Raw genomic sequence first — 21,095 nt, 5'->3', positions numbered from 1 at the left:
CTTTCTAACAAAGTGAATTATATTTTGACTTAACCTCCAATCCGCACTGTCATTAATAAAATAGTAACAGTATTGAATTGAATTTACATGAAAATAATGAAATCTTTGAAATGTGATACATTCAACAGGCTTAATTGTCTTCAAATGTTGAGTGTCATAACCAATAAGAAGCAATCAAACAAAGTCCAAGCAATGTACAGTAGGTCTGACCAATACACAGTATAGGTCTGACTCACCATATATTAATTAGCAATTTGCCATAGGTTATATCATTTGCATTATGGCTTCAGATTGTCCCTCACAAAGTCCATACCCTGCTTTGATTCTTTAAAGCTCCACCTCACTCACTATTTCATGGTGATTCTCAGCTCAGCAGGGTAGAATTACACCCTCACAGTGTCTGAGCAGACCTCTTACCTTGTTGAAGGCTGATCGCTGTCTCATGACCTTTTGGGTATAGTCAGGCTGAATATGTATTTTGTCTCCATCCAATGTGACAATTTCCCCTTTCTGCTAGGCTTTCTTAAGCAATAATCCCCTCTCCTGAAAACAGTGACATTTCACTACAACTGCTTTTGCTGGTTGATCATCTCCTGGTCTCGATTTCAAGGTCCTGTGTGCCCGATCTATCACAGGGGCTTTATCCAGCTGGAACGAGTCCTAAAGCAGCTCAGATATCCATACTTAGACAATTATCAGGACTATTATCACAAACAACAAACAAGCAAATGTCCTGAGAAGACAGAATTTGATTTGGTGAATATTCACTGACAAACAAGCTAAAGGAAAATTAGAAGGTGCTTATTTTCTGCTCAGTTTTGTGTTTTAGATATGGATGTCTAGAGGGCATTGGTTATAATTCACTGAACACATACATAAAGACAGAGAGAGTACATAAATCAATTAGGGTAGTGCCATACAGTAGGAGAAATATGGGGTGGGGGGGGGGGGGTATATTTAAATATTTATTGAACTGGCTTTTCAAAGGCTTTATTAGATATTAAATAATCTAAACTTTTTGTGTAGAAAAAGACTCTCAAATTAGATCTACCCGTCTACTACTGCTCGACCTGACTCATGTCCTGCCCTATGAGGTCACTGGCAATGTCTACAAGTAATTATCCATATTAATTATGTATATAAAAGTGAAGATACTGTATCATGTCATTTGCATTTGGCAGTTGCAGTTGATCTCAAACGCTGGGATGCTCCTCTTCCTTTACAAACTCCTGATTTTCTATTACCTTAATGTTAAGGCAGAAAAAACTTTTTGTCAAATGATGGGAGACCCTAAGTACCCGCTGCTTTCCAAGGATGGAGACATAACTATTGGAGCACTTTTGGCAATACACAGTAAACTAACATTATCTTCATTTAATTTTAAACAAAAACCTCAGCTTCTATCATGCTCCAGGTTTGTTACATTGTCTGCTCTATTATTTATTTATTTATTTACATTTTTGTTTTCAAGTTTCTAATATATTTAATAGAGACATCTAGAATGCTATGGTGTTTCTGGTATAAACAATATGACAATCACAACAGACAACAAAAAGAAAAACATGTACCTTCTACTTTATATCTGTTTATCTTTATCTAAATATCTAAAATCAGTTGAAATTTAGTCTACTGGTGTAATGTTTTAACAGCGTGAATCTACAAGATTTTCGAATGGTTCAAATGATGATCTTTGCCATAGATGAAATTAACAGAAACAAAATGTTGCTCCCAAATGTTTCTGTTGGATACAGAATATATGATACCTGTGGTTCAAGACTGTCTTCTATGAGTGCAACAATGGCATTGATGAATGGACCTGAGTTTGCAGCAAGAGAGAGATGCAATGGTCAGTCTTCCATACATGCTATCATAGGAGAACCACAATCTTCTGCCACAGTGATTCTGTCCAGAACTACAGGATCTTTTAACATTCCAATTGTAAGGAGCAATAACAGTAAATATTTGCTGCTGTCTCCATGTACATAACTGTATCACTGTTTCTTTTTTTTTTTTCTTTTTATCAGATAAGTCACTCGGCCACATGTGAATGTCTCAGTAATAGAAAATATTACCCCTCTGTCTTCAGGACTATTGCTAGTGATTACCACCAGAGCACAGCACTTGCATACATGATTAAATACTTTGGCTGGACTTGGGTAGGAGCTGTGAACAGTGACAATGACTATGGGAACTATGGAATGGCAATATTTCTGAATACAGCCCTGGAGGAGGGGATCTGTGTGGAGTACTCTGTGAAATTTCAGAGAACAGAAACTGAAAAACTCAAAATCATAGTCAACACAATTAAAAAAGGCTCTACAAAAGTGATTGTTGCATTTCTTACCAGTTTTGAGATGAACAATCTACTTGATGAGTTATGTATTCAAAACATTACAGGCCTCCAAGTGATTGGTGTGGAAGCATGGATAACAGCAAGCAGTATGATCACTCCAAACAGTTTCCGTGTGCTGGGAGGGTCACTGGGGTTTGCAGTGAAACAAATCAATATTGAAGGATTTGCAGATTATGTTCTAAATGCATTCTGGGACACAGCTTTTCCATGCTCACAGACTGATGGAAATTCTACTCAAGCTGAATTAAGTTGCCTTAAATATCAAGATCTGCTTGTGATGAAAAACTACAATGAAGATGTGCCTGAACAAAGATATTCCAGCAATGTCTACAAAGCAGTTTATGCAGTGGCTCATTCACTACACAGTCTACTCAAGTGCAAAGAACATGGAGGCTGTGAGAAAAACTTAACAATACAAACACAGCAGGTAAATAAATACAAATTATACATAAAGGTTAAGAGAGGACTAGATGGATATATAGAGAGAGCACAATCCTAATAGGTCTATGTTGTAGCTATATATGTTTGACAATTGTGTTAATGCCTCATTGATAGCATTCTAAAAGTGTATTTTTACTAGGTGGTGGAAGCTCTGAAAAACGTAAATTTCACTGTAAAGTTTGGAGATCGTGTGTGGTTTGACAGCACTGGTGCCACAATAGCCCAATATGAAGTTGTAAACTGGCAGCAGGACTCGGATGGATCAATCAAGTTTACACCAGTGGGATACTATGATGCCTCACTGCCCCCTGACCAACGATTTGTGCTTAACACTGATAACATAATTTGGGTTGGAGGACAGCTGGAGGTAAATAAGCATACCCCTGTTTGTCCTACAGGGTTTGTTTAAATAGTGCAAAATGTCTAAAACAAGTAAATGCTTTTACTAACTTTTTATGAACATAACAGATAAAGCATATTTATTACATTTATTTAATAAAGTGCTAAAGAAGTACTCACTACTACTTCAAGCTCTGAAGCTCACCACTTCAAATTTCAGAACAGCAACTGAGGATCTTGCATACAAATGAATTTACATTTATATAATGCATGACACCACCTGCAACATATCTCTTCAGGTCAAATTTGTGAATAAATCAGAAAAAAAAATGTAGAACTGGTGGAAAGGTATAGCTATTCTTTAAAAAAAAAAAAAAAAAAAAAGAGAGAGAGAATGACTACATGATATAATATGGCATTGGAAATTCAGAGCAATAAAACCAAGTGACAGGCATTTCAAATCAGTTTATTTTCAAAAATATTCACAATACGCTATAGCTCCCATAATTTTATGTTTCAAAACTGCAATAGTCTGTAAGGATAATGTTTCTATGCAGAAGCCAAGTTCTGTGTGCAGTGAGAGCTGTCCTCCAGGCACTAGGAAGGCTGCACAGAAAGGAAGACCTGTCTGCTGTTATGACTGTATTCCATGTGCAGACGGAGAAATCAGTAATGAGACAGGTAATATTCAGCCTATTTCACAGTTTCAAAGAAAATTAGTTAGTTGTTCTTTTTGTGTTCTTCTTCTAATTTCCAGGGTGCAGTTTTTCTATCAAATGAGTTAATACTACTACTACTACTACTAATACTACTACTACTAATAATAATAATGATAATAATAATAATAATAATAATTATTATTATTATTATTATTTTCCTTTTGTGTCTAACTATATTGAAAACAAATTCCTTTCCAGATTCAAATAACTGCAAGCAGTGTCCAGGGGAATACTGGTCTAATGCTGAGAAAAATAAATGTGTGTTAAAAGTTATAGAGTTTCTGTCATTCACAGAACTTATGGGTATAGTGCTAGTCTTTTTCTCACTGTTTGGAATAGGATTAACTGCACTGGTGTCCATCCTGTTTTACAGCAAGAAGGACACCCCCATAGTAAAGGCAAACAACTCAGAGCTGAGCTTCCTGCTGCTCTTCTCACTGACTCTGTGTTTCCTCTGTTCTATTACTTTTATTGGTCGGCCCACTGAGTGGTCCTGTATGTTGCGTCACACAGCATTTGGGATCACTTTTGTCCTCTGTATCTCCTGTGTTCTGGGGAAAACAATAGTGGTGTTAATGGCCTTCAAGGCTACACTTCCAGGAAGTAATGTCATGAAATGGTTTGGGCCTACACAACAACGACTCAGTGTTCTTGCCTTTACTCTTGTACAGGTTTTTATCTGTGTGCTTTGGCTAACAATATCTCCTCCATTTCCCTACAAAAATATGAAATATTATAAGGACAAGGTTATTCTTGAGTGCAGTCTGGGTTCTACTATAGGTTTCTCTGCTGTTCTGGGTTATATTGGTCTACTGGCCGTCTTATGCTTCATATTGGCTTTTCTGGCTCGCACCTTGCCAGATAACTTCAATGAAGCCAAATTTATCACATTCAGTATGTTCATATTCTGTGCTGTATGGACCACATTTATTCCAGCTTATATCAGTTCTCCTGGAAAATTTATTGTGGCTGTGGAGATATTTGCCATTTTAGCCTCAAGTTTTGGTTTATTACTTTGTATATTTGCACCAAAATTATATATCATCCTCCTTAAGCCTGAAGAAAATACAAAGCAACATGTGATGGGAAAGATTTAAGTCCAACTAAGAAATAAACTATAGAAACGTGGCTATAAAATGGCTTAATTATAAAAAGAAAGAGAGAAAAAAGTGAAATGACAGTGAAATTACTGTTTTTTTTTTGTTTTGTTTGTTTTTGTATTGTTGAATTTATAAATTGAAAACAAAAGTATGATTAACCAGTTTCAGAGGAGAAAATGTGGGCAAAGAGTCTGCTATTTCATTTGTTTATATTTTTCTCTAAAACCTTAAGACAAAGAAGGAAAATAATAACTAAATGTAATATGGAATGCAAAGTACAAAATGATGATTGCTCTATATAGTACAATTTAGCTGTGTGATAACACAGGAGTTGATAACACATCAACTACCATAATAATTATGAATTTATTTTAGTTTCTGCAGAATGTGTTGATGAAGTCTAATAAAGACTGAAGCTGTGTCATATTTCGAATGCTGTGACCTGCATAGGTCGCATTTGTCAGCCGCATACATCATTAAGGCTACCTCATTTCAGTAAAGTAAACATCACATTCCAAAGTAATAAAGAAATTACAATAATTTACACTTCACAATAAATAACAGTGGGTTTTATAATGGTTACTTTTTTTAAAATGAGACCTTGATGTATGCAGCTGACAAATGTGACATCTGGAGGATGCAGCATTCAAAATGGGCCACAGCTTATATGTGTTTGATGAAATGTAGGAAGAGTTTTCACTGTATTATTATTAACAAAACCATTTGTAACACTTAATGTTACACTTTTTTTTTTTTTTTTTTTTTTCTTTTTTTTTTTTTTTTTTAGAGCTTGTGAGAAGGACTGAAATAAAGAACTTAGTGGCCTTTTACTCTTTTGGTTGTCCCTGTATTTGTTAACTTAATTTTTATCCTTTGTTTGCTATCAGTCAGTGAGTGGGGTCAAACTGAAGTGACAGAAAGAAGAAACTCAAAGTGTGAGAACTTCAGCTGTGACATGTTGCAACCTGAAAAACAGACTGATGCAAAAGCGCCAGTGACTTGCGCTTGCCCGGAAGCTAGGTTGATAGAAGTCTCCACAAACATACAATACACAAGAAACACTTAAATTAAAGCACAGCTGTTAGGGTCAAAAATGTTTAACTGATCTCAATAACAAAGGTAATGCACAAACACCTGATGCAACTTACTGTTTAATTAGGTACAAACCAGAGCATATTACAGCAAACCAGAGAAGAAACATTTTAAAAATATCCTAAAAAATCATAATAATAATAATAATATTATATATTTATACAGCCATATATATATATATATATATATATATATATATATATATATATATATATATATATATATATATATATATATAGGGCTGTAAATGGCTGAAATTTTGGAAATAACTAAAATATTCTATAATCTATAATAACACTAAACAGGCCTTTTGCATGTTTCCTCCAAACAAGTTTTTCTTAATTATCAAAAAGGCACATTAATGTGTAACATTTATGAATTGTGTGATGGCACAAACATGTTCATTCAACAGAATCACTGCTTGGAGAAAAAAACCTGTTTGATTTTGTCCAAATTAAAGATACATTGTCTAGGAATTTGCATATGCGCTACATACTGAATTCAACAGGCCACACGGTCTCCCTCTCACAACCTGTTTCATCACATGAGGTTATGATGCTGTTTTTACTCAAGATTCTGGAAGTTGAGAATCACAATTTTTTTTTTTTTTTTTAATAGTGCTCACAATTCTCCCATGATTCAGAATAGAAAACTGAACAAAAATAACATGTAATTTACTAGAGATTCTGACAATGTTAGCTGTGCAGTCTATTTTTCAAAACATATTTAGTTCATTTGAATGAATTACTTTTATTTTTTAAAAATCGGTTTGAATAAATGATTAAATTACTCATAAAGATGTCACCTGTTTCATTACTGGATGAATCAACATTTTTGAACAAATCTTTTTAACGAATGATTCTGTCACAGACACGTCAGGTTCCACCTCCTTCCAATACCCACGCACATAATCACCAGAGTACTAATCACCGCCACCTGCACGTCATCAATTCTGCCATCACCACCACCTTAAATACCCAACACTCACACACAGTCACTGTCCGGTCTCGTTTGTACCACAGCTCCAATGTGTACTTACCTTAAGGACTCCAAACTGCTACTTACCTGCTTCCAACGTCTCCAGTGTCTCCAGTGTCTCCAGTCTTCCCCGTGTGCTTCTCCTACTGTGTGTGAGTGTTCCCAGTCTCCAGTCTCCAGCGTGCTTCACAATTATCCATCTACAATCAACAAAAGGACAGTATCACTTCTTCTATCTACAATATCAAACTTCAATCATTACCATATACTCACCGTTGTCTCTGCTGATATCAATAAAACATTGTACTCGCTTTTACATCTGCCTCCGAGCCGTCTCTGTAGTAACAGAAGACCGGACCTTACCAACAAGATATCAGCATGAGTTCCCAGGACCCATTCCAAGAGCTCGTTGATGCTTTGTTTAACCACATCTTCCGATATTATGGAATCCCCGAAGACATCGTATCAGACCGAGGGCCCCAATTCATCTCCCGTGTCTGGAAGGCCTTCCTGTCACTCCTGGGTGTGACCGTCAGTCTGTTATCCGGCTACCATCCTCAGACGAACGGGCAGACAGAATGCGTACCTTCTGTCATGGCCACCAGAACTCCTGGAACCAGAATCTGGGTTGGGCCGAGTACGCCCAGAACTCTCTCCGCCAGCCTTCCACCGGTCTAACACCCTTCCAATGCGTACTCGGTTTCCAACCCCCGCCGTTCCCCTGGGACGGGGAACCTTCCAATGTCCCCGCAGTCGACTACTGGGAAACTTCCGGGAGAGCGAGAGGGTATGGGACTCAGCCCACCATCAACTGCAGAGAGCCATGCGCAGACGCAGGATGACAGCAGACCTTCGGCGATCCAATGCTCCATCCTACCAACCGGGGCAGAAGGTCTGGCTGTCAACCAGGGACATCAGGCTGCATCTGCCTTGCAAGAAGTTAAGTCCTCGCTTCATTGGCCCATTCACCATCACCAGACAGATCAATCCTGTCACGTATCATTTACAATTTCCACCTCAATACAAGATTCATCCTACTTTTCATGTCTCCCTATTAAAACCTCACCACCCTTCTGTTTCTCCCTCCACAGAACCTGACGTGGCAGCCGCCGAACGCCCCCTTCCACTCATCCTGGATGACGGTGCTGCGTACGAGGTTCGCGAGATTCTGGACTCCCGGCGCTGTGGTGGTCTACTTGAATATCTCGTCGACTGGGAGGGCTACGGCCCTGAGGAGCACTCATGGGTGCCTAGAAATGATATCCTCGATCCCAATCTCCTACAAGCATTCCACGCCAGCCACCCTGACAGACCTGCCCCACGCCCAAGAGGACGACCACCACAACGTCGGGGTCCTCGGCCCTCAGGAGCGGGCCGTGGGAGGGGGGGTACTGTCACAGACACGTCAGGTTCCACATCCTTCCAATACCCACACACACAATCACCAGAGTACTAATCACCGCCACCTGCACGTCATCAACTCTGCCATCACCACCACCTTAATAGATGGTAATGTAGTTGTAGCATTTAAGCTTAGGTATCAGGTAGGATTTAGGGATTTTGTAGAATAAGGTCATGCAGGTCAGGCATTAATGTGCTTTATAATACTATGAACAGCCAATATGCAAGCTAATAAGAAACTAGTTTAAAGTGAGAATTGTTCCCCATACTAAAGTGTTACCTTTTGTGGAAAAATGTGTATGAAGTTATTTAATGAGCTTTCTCAGTTCACCTGAGTTTCCTACTTCTCTGTCAGCAGCTCCCCCTGGGACCTTCCCCTCCGTTGTTGTAGATTTTTTTTTTTTCACTCCTGAAATCACAGAACATTTTTTCCTAAAGGGTCATGAAACCCCCGTTTTACCCTGGTCGTTCACACCTCTGAGCTGGAAAAAGTCTGTAAAAATTAGTGTGCAAATCTCTGGAAAAGTGGGAGTGTAGAGGGGGGGGGGGGGGGGAGAGAGAACAACCAATGAAACAGAGAAGCACGGAGCAAAATAACAACTCCCAAGCACAAGGGGGAAATGCAAAAGAATATTTAAAAGGGCTAATAATACTTTCATTACGTTTACGAACACTACAGTCTCATGATAAACGACACATACTTTAACAGAGAAAATATAAAGACAGTTTCATTTTGTCCACTCAAAATTCAAGTCTTTTGTTCATCAGAATAATTGCGTTATCACGTTCAGATACACTGTATTAGTGTCCAGTTTGCACATATAATTCATTTTGAAGAAGACTTGCTGAAATATGTGTGCATACACCGTGCTGGTTCATGTTTGGTGCAGGAGAATAAGTGAAATATGTCTATAAAAACTTTAAACACGGATACTTTATTCTGTATATGAGATAGGATCCACGTGGCTAGTGTTGTAAAACTCATCGCCGAGCTCTGCGCTGAAACTGATCATATGCTAGCTCCACGAGCATATCATAGCAATCGTATTTTTGATGTGTTCCTATTCAAACTTCAGTTCTGATGCATTGCGGACAAAATACAAACAACACTCGTGCTGCTGTGCTGAGGGAAACATACACACAGCTTGTGTGTCTGAACGCAGAGGTGAATGAGCTTTTGTGACATTGAATTCTCTGCTGTAATGCGATCTCATGCAGACATATTTTCCATTTGTGCTACTAATTTCGGGAGGCTGCTGTTTGTTTTGTTTTTTGTTTTTGATTTCTTTATTTTATTGTATTCATCTTGGGGTGGAGGATCGTCCAGTTTATCAGAGCTGGCATCCAGTCTACACGGTTGCTTCATACGAGTCCTGTTTTCCTCGAGTTTGAACTAGGCTCTTTTGAATATTTGTATTTTGTTGTTTGTGTGGTATTGTAGTGTTTCTCTGATTTCTGAAGTCTTTTTGATTCATGCAGTTTCTCAATGGGAGCCTTCAAGCCTCCCTGAGAATGTCTTAAATTCTATCTCACAAGCTAGAGCTCCGTCAACAAGACGTTTCTACCCTCTTAAACGGTCAGTCTTTGCCGCCTGGTGCACAGACCGGTGCGAGGACCCATTGACTTGTGACATATCCCAGATATTGTTCTTCCTTCAATACTTTATGGATAGAGGCCGTACACCCTCTACACTTAAGGTCTGTGTCGCAGCTATAAGCAGCCTCTCATGCTCCTATAGCCGGGCAGTTGATGAGGAGAAACAACCTTGTTTTACTTCCTGAAAGGGTCCAGGAGTTTGAATCCTCCTCGCCCCCTCACGGTTCCTACCTGGGACCTATCTGTGGTTCTTAGAGGCCTTAAGGGCCCTCCCTTTGAACCAATCCAGACTGCCAACTTACGACCCTTGTCGCTAGAAACTGCCCTATTGCTAGCTTTAGCATCAGGGGATCTGCAGGCACTCTCGGTGAGCCCCTCTTGTCTTGAATTCGGGCCTAACGACTCCAAAGTCGTCCTGAAACCAAGACATGGATATGTCTCAAAGGTCCTATCCACACTCTTTAGGGCACATATGGTCATTCTCTCCGCTCATCTACCTTCCCAGGATGAACAGGAGTTGAACCTACTCTGTCCTGTCAGGGCCCTGAGGACTTACATTGACCGTTCCGCCTCTTTTCGTGAGGCGGAACAGCTTTTTGCCTGCTTCGATAGCCGCACGAAAGGCTTTCCGGTCACGAAGCCCAGGCTTTCCAGATGGATAGTGGATGCTATAGAACTGGCTTACTCCTCCTTAGGCCTTCAATGCCCTTTAGGTGTGAGAGCGCATTCCACGAGAGACACGTCAGGTTCCACATCCTTCCAATACCCACACACACAATCACCAGAGTACTAATCACCGCCACCTGCACGTCATCAACTCTGCCATCACCACCACCTTAATAGATGGTAATGTAGTTGTAGCATTTAAGCTTAGGTATCAGGTAGGATTTAGGGATTTTGTAGAATAAGGTCATGCAGGTCAGGCATTAATGTGCTTTATAATACTATGAACAGCCAATATGCAAGCTAATAAGAAACTAGTTTAAAGTGAGAATTGTTCCCCATACTAAAGTGTTACCTTTTGTGGAAAAATGTGTATGAAGTTATTTAATGAGCTTTCTCAGTTCACCTGAGTTTCCTACTTCTCTGTCAGCAGCTCCCCCTGGGACCTTCCCCTCCGTTGTTGTAGATTTTTTTTTTTTCACTCCTGAAATCACAGAACATTTTTTCCTAAAGGGTCATGAAACCCCCGTTTTACCCTGGTCGTTCACACCTCTGAGCTGGAAAAAGTCTGTAAAAATTAGTGTGCAAATCTCTGGAAAAGTGGGAGTGTAGAGGGGGGGGGGGGGAGAGAGAACAACCAATGAAACAGAGAAGCACGGAGCAAAATAACAACTCCCAAGCACAAGGGGGAAATGCAAAAGAATATTTAAAAGGGCTAATAATACTTTCATTACGTTTACGAACACTACAGTCTCATGATAAACGACACATACTTTAACAGAGAAAATATAAAGACAGTTTCATTTTGTCCATTCAAAATTCAAGTCTTTTGTTCATCAGAATAATTGCGTTATCACGTTCAGATACACTGTATCAGTGTCCAGTTTGCACATATAATTCATTTTGAAGAAGACTTGCTGAAATATGTGTGCATACACCGTGCTGGTTCATGTTTGGTGCAGGAGAATAAGTGAAATATGTCTATAAAAACTTTAAACACGGATACTTTATTCTGTATATGAGATAGGATCCACGTGGCTAGTGTTGTAAAACTCATCGCCGAGCTCTGCGCTGAAACTGATCATATGCTAGCTCCACGAGCATATCATAGCAATCGTATTTTTGATGTGTTCCTATTCAAACTTCAGTTCTGATGCATTGCGGACAAAATACAAACAACACTCGTGCTGCTGTGCTGAGGGAAACATACACACAGCTTGTGTGTCTGAACGCAGAGGTGAATGAGCTTTTGTGACATTGAATTCTCTGCTGTAATGCGATCTCATGCAGACATATTTTCCATTTGTGCTACTAATTTCGGGAGGCTGCTGTTTGTTTTGTTTTTTGTTTTTGATTTCTTTATTTTATTGTATTCATCTTGGGGTGGAGGATCGTCCAGTTTATCAGAGCTGGCATCCAGTCTACACGGTTGCTTCATACGAGTCCTGTTTTCCTCGAGTTTGAACTAGGCTCTTTTGAATATTTGTATTTTGTTGTTTGTGTGGTATTGTAGTGTTTCTCTGATTTCTGAAGTCTTTTTGATTCATGCAGTTTCTCAATGGGAGCCTTCAAGCCTCCCTGAGAATGTCTTAAATTCTATCTCACAAGCTAGAGCTCCGTCAACAAGACGTTTCTACCCTCTTAAACGGTCAGTCTTTGCCGCCTGGTGCACAGACCGGTGCGAGGACCCATTGACTTGTGACATATCCCAGATATTGTTCTTCCTTCAATACTTTATGGATAGAGGCCGTACACCCTCTACACTTAAGGTCTGTGTCGCAGCTATAAGCAGCCTCTCATGCTCCTATAGCCGGGCAGTTGATGAGGAGAAACAACCTTGTTTTACTTCCTGAAAGGGTCCAGGAGTTTAAATCCTCCTCGCCCCCTCACGGTTCCTACCTGGGACCTATCTGTGGTTCTTAGAGGCCTTAAGGGCCCTCCCTTTGAACCAATCCAGACTGCCAACTTACGACCCTTGTCGCTAGAAACTGCCCTATTGCTAGCTTTAGCATCAGGGGATCTGCAGGCACTCTCGGTGAGCCCCTCTTGTCTTGAATTCGGGCCTAACGACTCCAAAGTCGTCCTGAAACCAAGACATGGATATGTCTCAAAGGTCCTATCCACACTCTTTAGGGCACATATGGTCATTCTCTCCGCTCATCTACCTTCCCAGGATGAACAGGAGTTGAACCTACTCTGTCCTGTCAGGGCCCTGAGGACTTACATTGACCGTTCCGCCTCTTTTCGTGAGGCGGAACAGCTTTTTGCCTGCTTCGATAGCCGCACGAAAGGCTTTCCGGTCACGAAGCCCAGGCTTTCCAGATGGATAGTGGATGCTATAGAACTGGCTTACTCCTCCTTAGGCCTTCAATGCCCTTTAGGTGCGAGAGCGCATTCCACGAGAGACATGGCCTCCTTATGGGCGTGGTCCTGTGGCGTTCCATCGCCGACATCTGTGAAACGGCTGGCTGGGCCTCACCGTCCACATTTGTCAGGTTTTATAATCTGTACATTCCTGCACTTCAGACGCAGTTCTTTTTCTGCATAAGCCTTCCTGCTATGGCCAGCTTATGGTTTTTTGTTATGACCCCGACCATGTCCAGGTGTAACTATATTCTGTGCCTCCTCTATGCACCCTGGGCCCCGCTGGTGCCTTGGCTTAGGGGCCTGGGAGGATGACTCCCAAGCCTCCAGAGTGTTTTCAGCCCCGTTGCCTGGGCTATCCTGTCCTTTTCAAGTGCTCTGCCCCGATGCTCGGTCGTCCCCCTGCGTAGCATGGCTTGGTTACTAACGTAACCTTGGTTCCTTTAGATACAGAACGAGTACTGCGTACTTTGCATCGCTACTCGCGAGACGCCTCGTGCATTGCTTCAGTTGAATTAAATCGATTTGCCATGGTGAGATGGCCACTTATATAGCCCGATACTGCCCCTTTTGGTGGGCTCGCTCACCATTGGCTCACGCAGCTCTGCCGGGCCGTCATTAGTTCGTTTTATTCCACGAACCAATGGACGTGCAGTTTTCACTGCGTGAATGAAAAAGGCTTCAGAAATCTGAGAAAAGGAGTTTTCCCCATATGTGTCTTGTCTTATGTATAATAAGACGTTTGACGCAGTACTCGTTCCGTATCTATGGGAACCGAGGTTATTTTAGTAACCGAGTATGATTTGTATCCATCTTTGTTTCATGATAGAAATGTGACTCCATTTGCCTGTGGTTTTCATTTACTTCTGTTTATAAGATTTATTTTGTTTTTGATTTTCTTTCAGGAGCTGAGGTCCCACAGGTGAAGGATCTTTTGTGGTGGTGGTGCTGCTGCTTCAACGTTTGCCGTGTGAGACTTTTGAAGTGTATGAGTGTGTGATCTGAGTTCATGGTGGGGTGTGTGTGGAAGTAAGCTTTTGAATAACTAGCGCTGGGAGGGCGTCGGACCGGGGCTTTTGAATAACTAGCGCTGGGAGGGCGTCGGACCAGGGCTTTTGAATAACTAGCGCTGGTGATCACTCCGGTGGGTAACCTCAGCCCTGTAAATTGGTGTATTTTGTTTATTTTGAGTGTATAAATTGGTTTTGTTTAGTTTGTCTTTTTTTTTTAATTAATTTTAGTATAATTTGAGGTGTTTTTTTTTTTTTGTTTTTTTTGTGTGTGTGTGTGAACTTCTGTCTTTTCTTAATGTAATATTATACTCACGTCTTCTGACTACCTTTTCATGAGAAGTGAACCTGTGTGACTTAATAAACGTTGAGGTTTATTTCTATTTCCTGGGTGAAACCCACCCAGGTAGCGTAGACGAATAGATGAACTTGGGCTTGTATGTTAAAACCTGTACCACTCCCTGCCACATAAACATGGATTTAAGGCCTGTTCACACCAAGGACGATAACTATAACAATAAAGATACAGTTCTAAAAATGATTCTAAATATAAAAGAATAGCATGTGTGCATTGATGAATAGTCCACACCTCAGCTATAATGATAATGGTACAGAGAAATTGTAATAATTTTCAGAACTATTTTTTTTACAGCTGATGAATGATAACATCAGAAACCATCCTGATTTAAAGAGCTTGAGCATTTAAAGCAGCAGGCAACAAACGTGCAGCAGGCACTTAGAATTTACAGGACAATATTGTTTGACGTGTAAGGTAATATAGTTATAATAATGGTTATCTTAGTTATCATTCTTGGTGTGAATCGGCCTTTACATTAGTTGGAAGGCCTACTTTCTGTGATGTTGAATGATAACATGCTTTAAATTATCTTGTTAATTATGACTGGCTCTGTGACTTCCATTCAGTTTGCCCAGGTTTGAGTGATACAATGTAATTTAGGTTCACATTCAATACTAAATATATTGAACGGAATAACAGGCTATTAGTTAAAAATCACATTTTATATTATTAGCGACTAGTTTGTTCCTTTATTAGACTATACAAACATTAAATGCAATTTACCAGTTTCAGTGTATCTTGTGGATCTAGCGGCTTGGAGAAAGACAGTATGTGTCTAGAAGAAGTCCTGACTGGTGTAGGCATATTTCACGACTTTTGATGAGGTATGCACTGGATCCTTTAATCTATTTAAGCTGTCATTGTTATGGCTTGGTCAAGGCAAGGAGAAAGAAGCTGTGGATCTAAATGCAGCCAGTCTTTATTTACAAAAATAACCTAGATAATCCAAGGAATAAGGAAAAAGCCCAAAGGAGGAATTAAAACATAACAACTTTAATTTAAAACACTAAAAAAAAAAAAAAAAAAAAAAAAAAAAAAAAGTAGTATTAGTATAGTATTAGTATTCATTCCTCCCATTCCTTTTTCAGAACTTTCCAGGTTGTCACCCTACCTATGATTGCTGATTAGAGGTAGAAGTGATAATTCACATAACCAGGAGTTCTTCAGTATGGCAGGTAGTTTGGTTACTTCACATTAGCCCACATTAGTTAAACATTCATATTCTTCTGTTAGCTGAAATCATGGGGGCACCCTGAAAGCCAGGGACCTCAAGAATCATCACCACCTTTCTCCCCTGTAGCAATGACTCTGCCTGTCCTATTAGTTCATTGGCTACATTCAAAATCATTCATCCATATTAATTATGTCTATAAAAATGCAAATACAGTATCAAGTCATTTAGATTGGTAGGTGCAGAGGAGTCTTTGGGATGCTTCTCTTTCTTTACACACTCCTGCTTTTCCACCACATTCAAACAATGGTGGAAAACACACTTTGCAGAATAATGGGAGAAACTAAGTACCCGCTGCTTTCCAGGGATGGAGAAGTAACTATTGGAGGAATTTTTGGAGTTCACAGTAAACTAACATCATCTTCATTCAAGTTTACACAAAAACCTCAGCCTCTGTCATGTTCCAGGTTTGTTACATTGGAAATATTAAGAAGCATTTGGAGAAGATTATGTATAAAACTATTATGCAATAACATGTATCAATGTATTTTACATACAGTACAGTCCAAAAGTTTGGAACCACTAAGGTTTTTAATGCTTTTAAAAGAAGTTTCGTCTGCTCACCAAGGCTACATTTATTTAATTAAAAATACAGTAAAAACAGTAATATTGTGAAATATTATTACAATTTAAAATAACTGTTTTCTATTTGAATATATTTCACAAAGTAATTTATTCCTGTGATGCAAAGCTGAATTTTTAGCATCATTACTCCAGTCTTCAGTGTCACATGATCCTTCAGAAATCATTCTAATATTCTGATCTGCTGCTCAAGAAACATTTAATGTGTACAATTGTACAAAATATTAGTGTGCAATATTTTTTTTCAGGATTATTTAATGAATAGAAAGTTCAAAAGAACAGTGTTTATCTGAAATCTAATCTTTTGTAACATTATAAATGTCTTTACTGCCACTTTTGATTGATTTAATGCATCCTTGCTGAATAAAAGTATTAATTTCTTTAATTTCTTTTCAAAAAAATAAAAAAATAAAAATTCTTACTGACCCCAAACTTTTGAACGGTAGTCTATAATGCTCCAGAAGCTTTGTATTTCAGATAAATGCTGTTCTTTTGAACTTTCTATTCATCAAGGAATCCTGAAAAAAAGTACACAACTGTTTTCAACACTGAAAATAATCATAAATGTTTATTTAGCAGCAAATCAGCATATTAGAATGATTTCTGAAGGATCATGTGACACTGAAGACTTGAGTAATGATGCTGAAAATTCAGCTTTGCATCACAGGAATAAATTACTTTGTGAAATATATTCAAATAGAAAACATATTTTAAATTGTAATAATATTTCACAATATTACTGTTTTTACTGTATTTTTAATTAAATAAATGTAGCCTTGGTGAGCAGATGAAACTTCTTTTAAAAACATTAAAAATCTTAGTGGTTCCAAACTTTTGGACTGTACTGTATATCCTTTACTTTTCCATTATATTTATCTATTTGTTGTTGTTATTTATCATATTTGTTTAACATTTTCACAGTGTAAATATAAGAGATTTCCGGATGGCTCAAATCATGATTTTTGCAATTGAGGAAATTAACAGAAGTGAGACTTTGCTCCCAAATGTTTCTGTTGGTTACCAAATTTATGATAACTGTGGTTCAAGACTGTTTTCTATGAATTCCACCATGGCATTGCTGAATGGTCATGAGTTTGCAGCAGAAGGCAGATGCAATGGGCAATCAATTATTCATGCTATTATAGGAGAATCAGAATCTTCTGCCACAGTGATTCTGTCCAGAACTACAGGACCTTTTAAAATTCCAGTGGTAGGTTGCAATAACACTAAATGTTTGACACAATTACAATACTGATGACTATTTCATTGTGTCCTGTTCTTTCTTTCTTCTTTTTTTTTTAAGATAAGTCAGTCAGCCACATGTGAATGTCTCAGTAATAGGAAAGATTACCCTTCTTTCTTCAGGACTATTGCTAGTGATTACCACCAGAGCAGAGCACTCGCATACATAGTCAAGCACTTTGGCTGGTCTTGGGTGGGAGCTGTGAACACCGACAATGACTATGGAAACTATGGAATGGCCATATTTCTGAAAATAGCCCAGGAGGAGGGAATTTGTGTGGAGTACTCTGTGAAATTCTACCGAACAGAGACTGAAAAACTAAAAAAAGTGGTAGACATAATAAAACAAGGCACTGCAAAAGTGATCATTGCATTTCTTACCAGTTTTGAGATGAGCAATCTCCTTGAGCAGCTAAGTATTCAGAACATTACAGGCCTCCAAATGATTGGTGTGGAAGCATGGATAACTGCAAAGAGTTTGATCATTACAAAAAGTTTTAATTTTCTGGGAGGGTCATTGGGGTTTGCAGTCAGAAAAATAAATGTTGAAGGGTTTTCAGATTATGTTATAAATGCATTCTGGGACACAGCTTTTCCATGCTCACAGATTGAGGGGAATTCTTCTCAATATGCATTAAATTGCAGCATATATCAGGATCTACTCGAGTTGAAAACCTACAATGAAGATGTGCCAGAACAAAGATATGCAAGCAATGTCTACAAAGCAGTTTATGCTGTGGCTCATTCACTACACAATATACTAAAATGTAGAGAACAAAAAGGTTGTGAAAAAGGCCTGAGAATACAACCACAGGAGGTATATATAAGGGGGGGAAGAAAAAAAAAAAACAGTTCTGGGGGAATAGACAGGAAGAGCAAGAGAATAACCCTATATGTCAGACAATGTAAAGGTAACACAAATTTGTCTTTGGCTAGGTGGTTGAGGCTCTGAAAAGTGTAAATTTCACCGTAAAATTTGGAGATCATGTGTGGTTTGACAACACTGGAGGCGTTGTAGCCCAGTATGAAATTGTGAACTGGCAGCAGAAGTCTGATGGATCAGTCCAATTTAAACCAGTGGGATACTATGATGCCTCACTACCTCCTGACCAACGCATTGTACTTAACACTGAAAACATAATATGGGCTGGAGGACAGCTGGAGGTAAATAACAAATACTTGTTTATACAAGGATTATTTAAACTGGTGCAGCAAAAACCATTTACCAGTTTGTTTGAAGGAAGCTTATGTGATACATTCCTGAAAGTGAACTCTTTAAATCAACTGGAAAACAAAACTCTAAGGGTTAGTTCACCAAAAAATGAAAATTCTGTCATCATTTACTCACCCTCATGTCTTTCCAAACCGTAAGACTTTCGTTCATCTTCTGAATACAAATTAAGATATTTTTAATGAAATCAGAGAGATTTCTGCCCCTCTATTGACAGTCTATGCAACTACCACTTTGATATTTCAAAAAGTTCATGAATATACATATAAGCAGTCATCAGAAAACATAAACAGAAGCTTAACCATACTGGCTTGAGGCATGAAGACAAACCTCATTGGTTCTTGCGGTAAGGTCAAATGTGCTCCGTAACACATGAGGTTCATTGGTTCTCGCATGCCAAGCAAGCATGCTTGAGCGTCTATTTACCATAACTGATGTGTTCGTTGATGAATGTTTATATGTGAATAAAAACCTAAATTCAGTCTGTTCATCACATAAAGCAGTAGTTGCAACCTGTCAATGGAGGGACAGAAATCTCTCAGATTTCATAAATGTTTTAAGAGTCTGAGTAAGAGAGCAAGAGTCTTGATGTTGAGTAATGTTGCTAATTTTCTGTAACTTTAAAAATATTGTTCTATTCCCAAGACATATTCACAATCAATCATTTTACAATACCTCATATTGCAGTTGTAAATCGTATGCTTAAAATATGCAGTACTCTGTTCTGAATAATACTGACTTATGTATTTTGATTCTTCAGAGTCAGTATAAAAAAAAATATATATATGTATATATTTTCCTTGTACTGTAGAAGCCAAGGTCTATGTGCAGTGAGAGCTGTCCTCCAGGCAATAGGAAGGCTGCACAGAAAGGAAGACCTGTCTGCTGTTATGACTGTATTCCATGTGCAGACGGAGAAATCAGTAATGAGACAGGTAATATTCAGCCCACGTCACAGTTTCAAAGAAAATTGGTTAGTTGCTCTTTTTGTATTCTTATTCTACTGATCAGGGTGCAGTTTATAATCAAAGGAGGTCATAAATAAAACCAATTACCTTTTGTTTCTAACTAGTGATCACAATTTCCTTTCCAGATTCAAATAACTGCAAGCAGTGTCCAGGTGAATACTGGTCTAATGCTGAGAAAAATAAATGTGTGTTAAAGGATGTAGAGTTTCTGTCATTTACAGAAGTTATGGGTATTGTGCTAGCCTTTTTCTCACTGTTTGGAGTAGGATTAACTGTGTTGGTAGCCATCCTGTTTTACAGCAAGAAGGACACCCCTATAGTAAAAGCCAACAACTCAGAGCTGAGCTTCCTGCTGCTCTTCTCACTGACTCTGTGTTTCCTCTGTTCACTTACTTTCATTGGTCAGCCCACTGAGTGGTCCTGTATGTTGCGTCATACAGCGTTTGGGATCACTTTTGTACTCTGTATCTCCTGTGTTCTGGGGAAAACAATAGTGGTGTTAATGGCCTTCAAGGCTACACTTCCAGGAAGTAATGTCATGAAATGGTTTGGGCCTACACAACAACGACTCAGTGTTCTTGCCTTTACACTTGTACAGGTTATTATCTGTGTGCTTTGGCTAACAATATCTCCCCCATTTCCCTATAAAAATATAAAATATTATAAGGAAAAGATCATTCTTGAGTGCAGTCTTGGTTCGATTATAGGTTTCTCTACTGTTCTTGGTTATATTGGCCTACTGGCTTTCTTGTGCTTCATTTTGGCTTTTCTGGCTCGCACACTGCCTGATAATTTCAATGAAGCTAAATTCATCACATTTAGCATTCTAATATTCTGTGCTGTATGGATCACATTTATCCCAGCTTATGTCAGTTCTCCTGGAAAGTTTACTGTAGCTGTTGAGATATTTGCCATTTTAGCATCAAGTTTTGGTTTACTGTTATGCATATTTGCACCTAAATGTCATATCATCTTGTTTAAGCCTGAAAAAAACACAAAGCAGCATATGATGGGGAAAGTACCATCTAAGTCATATTAAGAAATAAAATAGCTATTTAAAAAAGTGATATCCATAGAAAAAAAGAAGGTTGACCATATGATTTAATAATTGAATTTGTACATGATGTCCCCAGTTTGACCCAGACATACATTATGAGCAAACTCAATTGCATTAGAGGAGTAAGGAAGTGTGTATTTTATTTTTTATTTTTGGGTAATTGCTGTTTTTCTATTTACACTATTTAAAGTCAGCATCTTTATTTCCCTATTATGAAATTAAACATCTTCCCAATGTAGAAAAAAAAAAAAAATGTGATAAGACAAGATTTTGTCCATCAGAAATTGATAGGATTGTTGTTTGCTAATTGCTGGAGGGGATGGATTATTGTCCAGCTTTGAAACTGGTGCACACATCATAGGGAAATGGG

The 21,095-nt window shown here is 38.7% G+C and overlaps 2 protein-coding genes across 3 annotated transcripts; both read left to right on the top strand.

Moving 5' to 3' along the window:
* The first annotated feature begins 620 nt into the window (after positions 1-620).
* On the top strand, positions 621-4,949 carry LOC137022653 (extracellular calcium-sensing receptor-like). Of its 2 annotated transcripts, XM_067389084.1 has the most exons (7): positions 621-636; positions 1,270-1,414; positions 1,650-1,938; positions 2,025-2,780; positions 2,934-3,161; positions 3,691-3,814; positions 4,051-4,949. In XM_067389084.1, exons 2-7 carry the CDS (start codon positions 1,278-1,280, stop codon positions 4,947-4,949), a joined length of 2,433 nt encoding a protein of 810 aa, XP_067245185.1. In that variant the 5' UTR covers positions 621-636; positions 1,270-1,277. The 2 variants fall into 2 exon arrangements, with proteins under 2 accessions (XP_067245185.1, XP_067245184.1); XM_067389083.1 differs by lacking the exon at positions 621-636 and having other exon boundaries at positions 1,206-1,414.
* Positions 4,950-15,843: 10,894 nt separating this feature from the next.
* On the top strand, positions 15,844-20,707 carry LOC137022652 (extracellular calcium-sensing receptor-like). Its single transcript, XM_067389082.1, has 6 exons — positions 15,844-16,052; positions 17,149-17,437; positions 17,531-18,286; positions 18,406-18,633; positions 19,512-19,635; positions 19,794-20,707. The coding sequence occupies exons 1-6, from the start codon at positions 15,844-15,846 to the stop codon at positions 20,705-20,707; spliced, it is 2,520 nt and encodes an 839-aa protein (XP_067245183.1).
* Positions 20,708-21,095: the final 388 nt, after the last annotated feature.

The sequence above is a fragment of the Chanodichthys erythropterus genome, chromosome 7, assembly GCF_024489055.1.
Source record: "Chanodichthys erythropterus isolate Z2021 chromosome 7, ASM2448905v1, whole genome shotgun sequence".
NCBI lineage: Eukaryota > Metazoa > Chordata > Actinopteri > Cypriniformes > Xenocyprididae > Chanodichthys > Chanodichthys erythropterus.
The sequence above is the reverse complement of the archived record's forward strand: the minus strand, read 5'-3'. Positions and strand labels throughout refer to the sequence as shown.